General features: G+C 44.4%; 1 protein-coding gene across 1 annotated transcript; it reads left to right on the forward strand.

Moving 5' to 3' along the window:
- The first annotated feature begins 6781 nt into the window (after positions 1–6781).
- On the forward strand, positions 6782–11604 carry eri1 (exoribonuclease 1). The gene is made up of 7 exons (XM_034075029.2): positions 6782–7191; positions 7965–8146; positions 8914–9130; positions 9299–9382; positions 9460–9569; positions 9655–9769; positions 10259–11604. Exons 1-7 carry the CDS (start codon positions 7117–7119, stop codon positions 10499–10501), a joined length of 1026 nt encoding a protein of 341 aa, XP_033930920.1. The 5' UTR covers positions 6782–7116; the 3' UTR covers positions 10502–11604.
- The last annotated feature ends 311 nt before the right edge of the window (positions 11605–11915 follow it).

Raw genomic sequence — 11915 nt, forward strand, 5'->3', positions numbered from 1 at the left:
CGTCCACAGGGTGGAGCTGCAACCTAGCCTAAACCACCCAGTAACATCTCCCTTCCTTTTGTTAAGTAACGACACAGGATCAATACTGCCATTAAACTGTTGCCCTTCAAACAGAACATTAATCAAATGATTTCAACAACAAATAGTGCACATAGCAGAGACACTTCAATAATAGCCGGATCCGAACACATCAGCAATAAACTCAGAACAATCAATCACATTTGTTTTACAATCTCTCCACTTCCTTTTTTTTTTTTCAATCTTTATCATCCATGTGTGTTTGAGTGCGCACAGTCCATGTGTGTGTGTGTGTGTGTGTGTGTGTGTGTGTGTGTGTGTGTGTGTGTGTGTGTGTGTGTGTGACCTAGAGGTCAAGTCTGTCAGGAGGTCTAATCAGCCGTCCGCTCCGGGAGAAGGCCCGGCCCTGTAACCCAAGGCATGGTGTATCCCCAGTCTGCGGGGAAGAGCGCGACGACCCCGGGGGTGATGGCCTTGGAGACTCCTCGGGGACGCCGACGACCTCTCTGGCGCTCCCCCCACTCGCAGGCTGCTCCGGGGCCGATTCTGGGAGAACTGGCGGCTGGAGAAGGGCCGCCTCTGCTGGTCGAAGATCAACCCTGTTGCGCCGATACGTGGTCCCCTCCAGTCCAGCAGTCCCAACTGCTGAAGGCACACACCTCTCCTCCATCGGCCCCTCCTGTCTCCTGGGAGTGGCTTCATCCGTATGGGCTGGCCGACGTTCAGCTCCGGCAGATCCTTGGTAGATCTGTCATATGTCAGCTTTGCTGCTTGATGTTTCATTTTCAGCTTGTCAGGAACACCCATGACGACCTGAGGCACCAGTAGCTGGTCAGCCACAGGGAGAAGGGTTCTCAGTCTCCGCGACATAAGCCGCTGTGCTGGGCTGCAATGCATACCCTCAGTGGGCGTATTTCTCCAATGCAATATGGCCCTCCAGGGGTCCTCTTTGGCACGGTTTGCCCTTCTGCACAGGCTCTTTACAATTTTCACTGCTGACTCTGCTTTGCCGTTAGCCTTTGGGTGCCTCGGTGAGGACATGACATGCTCATAACCCCACTCTCTCGCAAACGCCCGGAACTCTTCACCGGCAAACTGGCCTCCACCATCAGAAATGGCCCTGTCTGGGACACCATAGCGTGCAAACTGTGGCTTGCATCTACGGATCGTGGTGTCCGCTGATAGGTCAGGGAGGAGGTCAATCTCCCAAAAGTCAGAATAATTGTCCACCACGAGCAAGAAGTTCTGTGCTGCGTAGCTGTACAGATCCATGCTTACTAGCTGCCAGGGACGTGTGGGGAGTGGGTGTGACATCATAGTCTCTTTCTGTTGTTTCGTGTGCATACTCATTGCACACAGAGCACTTTTGCACATAATCCTTGACTTCCCCTTGCATACCGGGCAAGTAAAGTGTATCACGGGCCTGCCTGTAGCACGCCTCGCCCCCCACGTGGTTGTAGTGGATCCGTCTCAGCATTTCCGGGCGCATAGCTTTTGGAATGATGACGCGCAGACTCCTGAAGAGCACGCCATCCTGTGCACTTATCTCATATCTGATGGCCCAGTAGTCCTCGACGGCTACAGGGGTCTCCTCTTTGTGTCCTGGCCATCCCTCCAGCACGACAGACTTAAGTGTTTGAAGACACACATCGTCGAAGCGGACCTCCTTCACTCGGAACTGCAGCTTTTTCAGGCCCAGTCTCAGCTTTACTTCCCTGCATCTGTCCATCAGAGCGATGAGGTTTGTGTCATGGTCGCGATTGGCCTCATCCTCTGTGTCCCCACAGCCGACTATAAGGATGTCATCGGCTATGGGCTCAATCCCTGTCAAGCCGGCCAGCAGCTCATGCTGCTTCCTTTGATACAGCTCCGGGGCAACTGACACACCGAAAGGGAGTTTCAGCCAGCGTTTCCTACCCCACGGTGTCCAGAATGTTGTCATCAGGCCGCTTTCTTCATCCAAGCGGCACTGCAGGAATGCATCACGTGCATCCACCAGGGTGAATATACGTGCCTTCGGCAGCTTATACAACACGTCATCTAAAGTGGGCATAAGGTAGTGGGACCGTTTCAGAGCACGGTTGAGCGGCTTCGGGTCAATGCGTCTGGCTTTTTCACTATGACTAGATTGCTAATCCAGTCCGTGGGTTGAGTGACTGTGGTCAAGTGTCCCTCCTCTTCATATCGATCAAGCTGAGCCTTAACAGCTGCCTTGAGGGCCACTGGAACGTTCCTGGGAGCACACTGCACCGGTGCCACAGTGCTGTCCAGCTCAAAGTGAATATCACCGGGCAGAGACTCAACAGGGCTGGTGAACACGTCGTGGTAGGTGCTGACCAGACACTCCTTGGTCAGGTCTCCCTTCCTGCAGTGCTCCACCTTATTCAGCTCCTCAGGAATGGTGAAGCGTATCAGACCAAGTCTCTCACATGTCTCACCCGAAAGCAAGGGCCTCTGGCCAGTATGCACAATCTCAAAGTCCAGTCTGTGCGTCTTACCCCTAATGACGCATTGTGTGCTGTACACACCTAATGAGCTCATCCACTCACTGTTGTATAGTTTTAATCTGGTGAGACTCTTCAGAAGAGGGGTTCTAGGCGCCAGTCTCGTCTTGTCCTTGATGCTCATCACATTGCAAGTGGCTCCAGAGTAGAGCTGGCACCTCTGAACCCCACTTTGCAGTGGCAGGTTGACAAACCACTTTTTACCTCGAGTGTTCACAGCCACCACACTCTCCGCTGTGTACACATCTCTCTCATCGCTGTCCTCCAGTTCCCCTGACAACGGGTCATCCACAGCATTCAACTGGCGTGCCTGCTGGCCTCTTTTCATGCATACTTTTGCAAAATGGTTAGCAGTGCCACACGAGCGGCACGATTTACCAAAAGCAGGGCACAGGTCCCGCCCACGCTTGTGCCGTGTGCCACAGTACTTGCATTCGCCAGCGTCTCTCATGCTCTGTGGTTGTGCAGATGTGTTGGTGGACTCGGATGGCCTGCTGGCAGACCTCCGTCGATATCGCTGTCCTTGTGTGGCATTAATGCTGTCCCCAGGTCCAGAGCTGCCCAGTGACATGGTTTTTAACTTGCTGTCCATGACCTCGGCTGCACGGCACATTTTAATGGCCTCGTCCAATTTAAGGTCCTTTTCCCTTAGTAAGCGACGTCTAGCACCCTCGTCAGTTATCCCGAGAACAAGCTTGTCCCTTATGAGTTCATCTTTTATAGCTCCATATTCACAAGAGGCAGCCTTTTCCCTCAGCCTGGTAGCAAACGCATCCAAGAGCTCTCCATCCTCTTGTTTAAGGTTGCCAAAAACGTACCTCTCAAAGATTACGTTCTTTGCGGGTGTGAAGTATTGCTCCAGTGCCACCAGTATAGCACCCGCATCTTTTTGTTGGTCCGCGGTGAGTCCCAGGTTGTGTTTGTAAACATGTCGGCAGTCGTTCTCCATTAGCCTCCTGAGCGCAGCTGCTTGTACCGGCTTTACTTTCTCGCTGAGCACGGTCGCAAGCAGATAATCCTCAAATTCTGCTCGAAAGCTCACCCAGTTGCCGTGGATGTCCCCCGCCATCTTCATAGGCTCCAGAGGTGGGATGCTGGAGGCCATTGTTCCAACGTGACGCTAATGCTAACAGGCTAACTGAAACTGCTAAACCTCACCAAAACAAATAAACGCACTCTGTCTCAGAGACGGACAGTAGCATGCAATCCACAGCTGGGTCCTATTTGAGCTTCTGACACCATGTTTGTAGATGTATGTGCATTAATAAACAAGGCAACTCAGGCTGTGTCTCAATGCCGTGTATTCACATTGAGCAGGCAATCATACAACTGAGGTATATTCACGTGAGGCAGATATATAAGACAGGCACAATACGTCCACAGGGTGGAGCTGCAACCTAGCCTAAACCACCCTGTAACAGGAGGTGGCACAGACAGTGGGTGAAACTGGTAGGTTTTCGCCTGTTGGGGATTTTTTCCAGTTTACTTCGTTTTAACATTGCCATTACTTTTTATGTCGGGTGCAAGAGATTCATGTGATTGGTTGTTGGTCGCGTTGCTCTCAAAAATAATCCCCAAGCTTCAGACACGCCGACCGCCAACGTCAACGCACGCTGCTGTGCGGACCAGTAGCGTAGGCAGAAATGTACTTTAAGGTGGGCCTGTAAAAATATAGGGTGGGCCAGATTTTTCTTCTGCGCATCAGAAGCTAACAACAGTCCCCGCCGGTACCGGTGGCTGATTACTTTTAGAATACTTCCTTTTCTTCTTTCTTTTTTTCTTCTTCTTCTTTTTTTCTTTCTTTGGAATACTTTCTTTTCCATAACAGATGGGTATGTTTTGGTGAACGGGAGACACGTATTTTACTGTTTTAATGGCTTATCAAGAGCACAAACACAACATCTTGGTGTCATTCTGGACAGCTCTCTCATCTGCAACCCACATAAAAAACATCACCCAGACTGCATTCTTTGTACCGTCTTAAAACCTTTCCTTGGAATATGTTATGCATTGTAAGGTGTCCTTGGGTGCTTTGAAAGGCACCCCTAAATAGAATGAATCATCATTATTATTTATTATCTGAAACGATGTAATAACTAAAAGAACTCTCTCTCTCTCTCTCATCTGCGTACTGGGGCGGGGCCTCACAGACACGCTGCATCTCTCGCTCACAGACACGCTGCGTAGTGTGCACACGGTTCTGCCGGTAATGAATATTACATTTTGTGAGGAAACGTGTCCACCAATAATTCCAATAAGTATTCACTTCAGGTTTACGAAAGTAACTGTACTCAGATTACTCGTTTTTCAGATTTAACACCAGCTGAATATACTTAATTTTTTGTATTCTGATTACGTAACGCCGTTACATTTATTCCGTTACAACCCAACCCTGTGTAAGGGTGAGTGCAAACATTTTCGTTAAAACTAGTACCTGAGTGCAACGGAAGTTGAAGCTCCTGACGGAGTCTTCCAGGAGGCGAGCATCGATAGCTATCATGGAGCTAGCCAGGGATTGCAGGGAGCCGGCCACGCTACTCTCCATAAGGGGTGTGTTACTTAGTGACACTCCCGGACTGGCGAGCCTGGGAAGGGGTGGATTTTGGAGGTGGACGGGATCCTGGAGGGCTCGACTTCCTGTGCCCTTTTTTCCCTCGCCCTGCTCTCTGGGGAGCTGACTGGAGCTGCTGCCCAGGACTGGGGAGCTACGCTGGATACCTGGTCCGAGAGCTCTCGGAGTTGAGAGAGAGTGAGGCCTGGGGCTGTGGGAATGCCCTGCTGCAGGAGCCGGGCGATGAGGAAGTCTGCCTCTGTTGGTAAGCCGCTGTGGGGAGCCGAACCAGGATCGGAGACTTCCAGAGAAGGTTCGTGTTCCGAATTGTCCGAGTTGGACATCTTGAGCTAATTGTTTCTTACGGTTTTTCTCATGGAGTATTGTAGTACTACCACGGCGTGTAGTCACCTGAAATGACAACTGACAGGGAGGAAGAGCAGGTATTTAAGGAATTTAGCCTGTGCAGAAATTGGCTTCTGAGGGGTGACGCCCTCGTATTTAATGAGGGGGGAAGGGAGCAATAGAGTGACGTGTAAGTGGCTCATGTTAGGTCTTCCTTATTGAACTTGCGCTAAAGCTTTCATTTGTTTTCAAATGACCATGAACAGCAATTTGCACATATATGGCCAACTCCATATAGGCTATGTATATGTGGGTGTTCCCAAATGAAAGAAATTCGTTTAATCTAATGTCGCACTGTACACACACACACACACACGCGCGCGCGCGCGCGCACACGCACACGCCCGGTACATACACACACACACACGCCCGGTACATACACTATTCCGTTGTATTGGCTTTGATGCAATATTTCTTTAGCACAGACACAGTTAGGAAAACAAAGAGACAGTGTCATATGGGAGCACCTTAGACAGGAGAAATATGACCCTGCTGAAGGGGAGCCAGGGCAGGAGGCTTAACATGTTGATGTAAAATATATGTGTTGTTGTAGCCTACTCCTGTTATCACTTTAGAGCCCTTTTAGAACTTATAGGGTTATTATTTCAGCGCCCCACTCTCCATTGCTGTTTATGTTGAAAATAAAACTACACTTTTCATAACCACAATATTTTAACTGATTTAAATGCGGAAACTGTCTGGGGTTATTCATCAGAATTTCGTATGACTTGACTTGTGACTTGCTTGACCTGAGCATTGCAATGACTTGACTTGCTTGACTCTCGCCACAGTGTCTTGGGACTTGCTAGAGACTTGTACATGTAGGACTTACTCCCACCTCTGGTATACAGTGAGTACACTATAATAATTATTATCTAGTCAGGAATAGACTGCCATCTAGCTGTCATATATGAGCATTGTCTCCAATTACACGTCAATATCTATTACAACTTTATATAAATAATAATTATAGATATTGATTTGTGATGTTTTAATGGCATTTGCTTACCGTATCAGAGATATAAGTACACAAACAAAAATAAAAACAAGTGGGATTACAACAGTTTAATATGAAATACATCTCGATATATCTTGGGCATTATATCTTGTATTATTCATTCAGTTAACAATACCTGTAGCCACTGAAGTATTAATATCAATAAACCTGATATTATAATAGTCCACCTGAATTTATATTATTAGTATTATGTTTTAAAAAATATAAAATATGCCAAATATTTGTTTAGACATTTCTTGTTTCATCCACTGCAATAGATGGCGACAGTGAGCTTCCGTTTGTTTTGGCGCAAACCGGAAGTCGTCACAACTGTCCACCTTAAAAAAAAGTTCAGTGTTGCTCATGCTGTTGTTTGACTGGCGCTGAAATATTAATATTATCAATTAAACGCGTTATTATTAATTATTATTCACCTAACTAATAATTACAACTCAACACATTAGTATCGTAAGTAGAGTCTTAAAGTGCAGAGCAGCGAAGAAGAAGAGAGATGTATGCTATCCTGTTAGCATGTGTTAGCCTGTGAAGCCATACCGTTAGATGGTAACGTTATCTTCATACTGGTAAATTAACTAAAGTTGTTTTTTTAATACTCGTTTCTGGATTAACGTCCGCTATAAATGGATGAGCACAAGGAGAACATTCACACCAAGGACGTGAACGGGAAGATGTCTAACACAAAAGAGGATGAAAAGGTTGGTGCTAGCAGCGAACATTAGCTTCATGTGGAAATACTGTTTAGTGCAATATAAAGATATTGTTATATAAAACTACAACACGTTTGTAGTTTACTACATTAAATGGAAGATACATACATCTAATGAAAAGTGGTATTAAAGTCCTTGATCTTGCACCAAAACAAGTAACATTTGTAATAGCTCAGTGCAAAATAGAAAGTCTTGCATTCAAAATCTAAATGACAGTATACAATTTGGAATACAATCACTGCCATTATTGTTTGACTGATATTGCTATATTCATGAAATTGGAGGGTTTGATAACATTTTTTATCATAATACTCACTCAATACTCAATATATCAGTGAACAAATGTATTAAACGTTTATGGTGTGATTTCGTTTTTTGAGGATCTATTGAAGAAAGAATACTACTTTATTAATCCCCAAAGAGAAATTAGATCACTTTACTGTTGCAGCTGGTGAATAAGGGACTATTTTTGCTTTATATATTGCTGGGTAGCTTTATCTATATATAAGGTTAATGTTGAGAATATTTTGTATTTATCTGACTCCTTAAACCAGCAGCTAAATCTATCAAGAACGGACTTTTTTTTTGTTGTTCTTTAATTTCTGGTTTAAAACACAATTTGGTGACGAGTAAAGGAAACACCGGTACCACTTGATCAAAACATTGAGAGAGCCATGAAGCTGATCTGAAAGCTTCCCAAGTCATTTGATATATTTGCTCTGAGTTCTGATTGTTGGACCCACTGATGTATTCCTCCTCAGACAGAGCCCTGCAGCAGGATCTGTCCCGAGGGAGAGTCTGCTCCTCAGGTGACCCCGTCTCAGTCCAGCAGCGACTTCAGCCACCCGGTGTACAAAGAGATCTCTCTGGCTAACGGACACATCAACCGCATGACCAAGGACGAGCTGCGGATAAAGTTAGAAGCGCTGCAGCTGGACACAAGGTAAAGATGAACAGTTAAGATAAGACTTTATTTATCCTCATTGGGGACATTGTTTTGCAGCAGCAAGGATATAAAACATGCAGATAGAGAAAGTACTTTAAATTCATATTAAAAGGGGTAATATTATTATTCTTTATTACCCAGGCATTTGGTATTTAGGATGTTAGTGTTCCCAACCCTAGCAAACGTACTGTGTTTTTCAGTATATATATAGACATTTCATATACTGATGTTAGTATGATTGATATACCAACATCATATAGTTTAGGGTAGTAGAATCAGAATCCTGTTTTTGCCAAGAAAACAGGATTTTCCTTTCGCGTATACAAAGACCAAAATATTACACTTAAATATTAAAAAATGCCTTTTAATAATATGCACATTGTAACTGCTAGCTAGGCGGGAATATGCAAAAATATGATATGTGGTATGTGTAAACATTCGTGCTAATACAAATTAAAAGAACATGCGATTTAGAAAAATATAAATGTGTGTTAATGTAAAGAGTATAAACAGAACTTTACTTATAGTCCAACGGTACAGTTATAAAGGATCTTCCTTTGTTGAATCTTTGAAGATAAAACACTCACGCCAGATTCTTCAACGCTTCAAAACACACCCTATCTTTCTTACCCTACACCAGTGAGAGAAATCAATGCATTTCTATTTCTATGCAGCATTCTCAGTTCATACACTCAGCCTGTATTGACTGCCGCTGAGTGTCACAACAAAACTGTCCCCAAACCTCCTGTCCCCTGTGTCTACAGAGGGGTGAAGGACGTGATGAAGAAGAGGTTGAAGAGCCACTATAAGAAGCAGAAGCTGATGCAGTCTTCCACCGAGAGCAGCCCCACCGACACCTACTACGACTACATCTGCGTGGTGGACTTTGAAGCAACGTGTGAAGAGGATAATCCGTCAGATTTCCATCATGAAATCATTGAGTTCCCCATGGTTCTTATCAACACACACACCTTGGAAATCGTGAGTGGAGTTTGATATGTTAATCGTATGTTTGTAATGTCACAGTGTACACGCTTTACCTTTTTTTGACTGCCAATATGTCTGCTTTTTTTCATTTCAAATGGTCAACATTAACACAAAGGCTATGATCCAAATTCCAACAATAGTGTTTTTTATTATTATTTACAGGTGGACTCCTTTCAGGAATATGTGAAGCCAGAGTTGAACCCACAGCTTTCAGACTTTTGTGTGAAGCTAACAGGAATCACACAGGTAGGTTGGGTACTTTTGTAATCGGTGTCGTTACTGTGATCAGGAGTTTGTGTGTCAGTTGTTGTCTTGTTGAGCAGAAAATGGTGGAAGAAGCAGACGTGTTTCCTGCCGTTCTTCAGCGGGTCGTCGACTGGCTTCAGGAGAGGGAGCTCGGGACAAAGTACAAGTACGCCATCCTGACCGACGGGTACGTTTGAGTTCAGTAACGCTGCAGAATTTCAAACGTCATTTGTGCCTCTTCCATTTACGCTACTTACACACTTACTTTGCAGGGCCTGGGACATGAGCAAGTTCCTCAACATCCAGTGTCGGCTCAGCAAGATCCGATATCCTCAGTTTGCAAAGAAGTGGATAAACATCAGGAAATCATACGGGAACTTCTACAAGGTCAGAGATGAATGCAGTCAAAGCATGGAACAACAACAATATTATATAAAATACTTATGTTATTTCAAATGGTTTGTCTTAACAACTCTCTCCTCAACAACAGCAGACACATATGTACATTTGAACATTAGCAAACGCACACAGCCCTGCACTTTATAGTGTTATTACATGTTATGTTAATGTTAGTTAGAGTCATTGTATGTCAATAAAATGCAAAGTCAATATGTAATTGTATGTCATTCAAAATAGCATTTATGTCATAGTATAGTTTATCATTAGAGTATCTCAGAATCTAAAATACTGCTTTTCGTCAAATCATAGTTAATCATAAAAACACTTCAAAATTGTAATATGGTATGTCATTCAAAATGCCATGTCATAATATAGTTCTAGGTTGTCCTTAGAGATGCTTTCAAAGGGAATAAAATATGAGATGCGTACACTATTTAAGTCTTACATTTGAGCTAATTTAACCCCCCCGGCTCACAGGTCCCGCGCACGCAGACGAAGCTCAGCACCATGCTGGAGAAGCTGGGTCTGAAGTACGAGGGCCGCCCTCACTCCGGGCTGGACGACTCCAAGAACATCGCCCGGATCGCCCTGCGCATGCTGCAGGACGGCTGCCAGCTGCGCGTCAACGAGCGCATCCACGCCGGGCAGCTGCTCTCCGTCCCCAGCTCGGCCCCGGTGGAGGGGGCCCCGGCTCCTCACAGCCCCCGCAGCAGGGACTAGACCCCCACGTTTTTACCCCTAAAGGCTAACGGAAAATAGATCCAAAGCACTTTTACAGCCCCTATGTGAAGTTGTTCATGTTCTGGAGCGTCATAGCTGTAGTCGGTAAAAGGTATAGAGGGGGCTTTGATTAAAGATTCAGATGTGAGGGTCCCTCTCGACCACAGCTCCGTATATTTTTACACCAGATGTCTAAAAACAGAGATCATTCCAGCGTGTTGTGGGAGGATTTGTCACCCTGCCTTGTTAAGCTGCTAAAATTCTTCAGATCATTTGAACAAAAAAAGCTACGTTTCACCTTGTTGTGCATTTTTTGATGTTAGATTTTGCTTTCAACAATAGAGCGGTGCAGCGATGACTTATTTTCGTAGAACAAACCACAAGTTAGCATCGCTCCCTCAACAAAACTCGTTGGGTTTTTTCCATTGGATCTCGGATTATTGCAGTAAATGAGCTCTGTCGCTAACGCCGGCTAATTTCTTGCGTAATCTCGTTCATCAGTTCAGTCGTCTCATGTAGTCACTTGTTAGCAACTGCTGTTTTTTTAGACGCATTGACGCTTCATATGTTCACCAGTGGTTATTTACCGACATGCTTTATGGTGTAGAGCTTATTTCATGCTTCTAAAGCAGTTGAGACGAGGGAACTTGAAATGCTAACTAATCTCTGGGTTTTAGGACTCCTGCATCACTCTATTCAACTCTTAAAATACATTGAACGATTATCTTTCTTTGGGCAGTAAAACCAATAAATATCAATGTCGACTTTGGCCTTTAAACCGCATAGGTAAAACCATTGTGCAAATATTATAAACCTAAAAACCCACATGAATGTTACTGCTGCTATCGCTGTGCCACATGATAACAGCCATAAGATCACACTGTTAAGTAATTACAATATTTTCTTTAACATGCAGCACAGGTGTTAGTTTGACTACAAAGTGTAAGTGTTCTCTGTTGCCAGTACTGTATGAGTTGAGCCTGTGTTTCAGGACTAATCTTTTGTTATATGGAATTAACTTCACAGAAGATGCTCTATTTTAGGAAAAACTGTTCTTCTGAATGCCAAATAATGCAAATAAAATGTTTCTCTGTTATTGTAAATATCGTTTGTTGTCTAAGTTTAACAGGTCATTTCTCTAGTCTCTAAATGTTTTGGTCTTGAGTTTAAGACCTTTTAAAGTACTGTACTTTACCTAAGTATTTAATTGTCATGATACTTCACATACTATATATATATAGTATATAATACTATACTATTTTTCAAGCGAGCATGGAGTTATTGGAAAAAAATATATTTTAATTATGGTCCCTAAGTGAATACCCATGGAAAGCTTCAAACCTTGATTATTGGACATCTGTAGTTCCTGTTGTTCAGCCTCATACAGTCAATACATTGAACTGAGATCTTGTAA

This window comes from Pseudochaenichthys georgianus, chromosome 23, assembly GCF_902827115.2.
Source record: "Pseudochaenichthys georgianus chromosome 23, fPseGeo1.2, whole genome shotgun sequence".
In the NCBI taxonomy this organism is placed as follows: Eukaryota; Metazoa; Chordata; class Actinopteri; order Perciformes; family Channichthyidae; genus Pseudochaenichthys; species Pseudochaenichthys georgianus.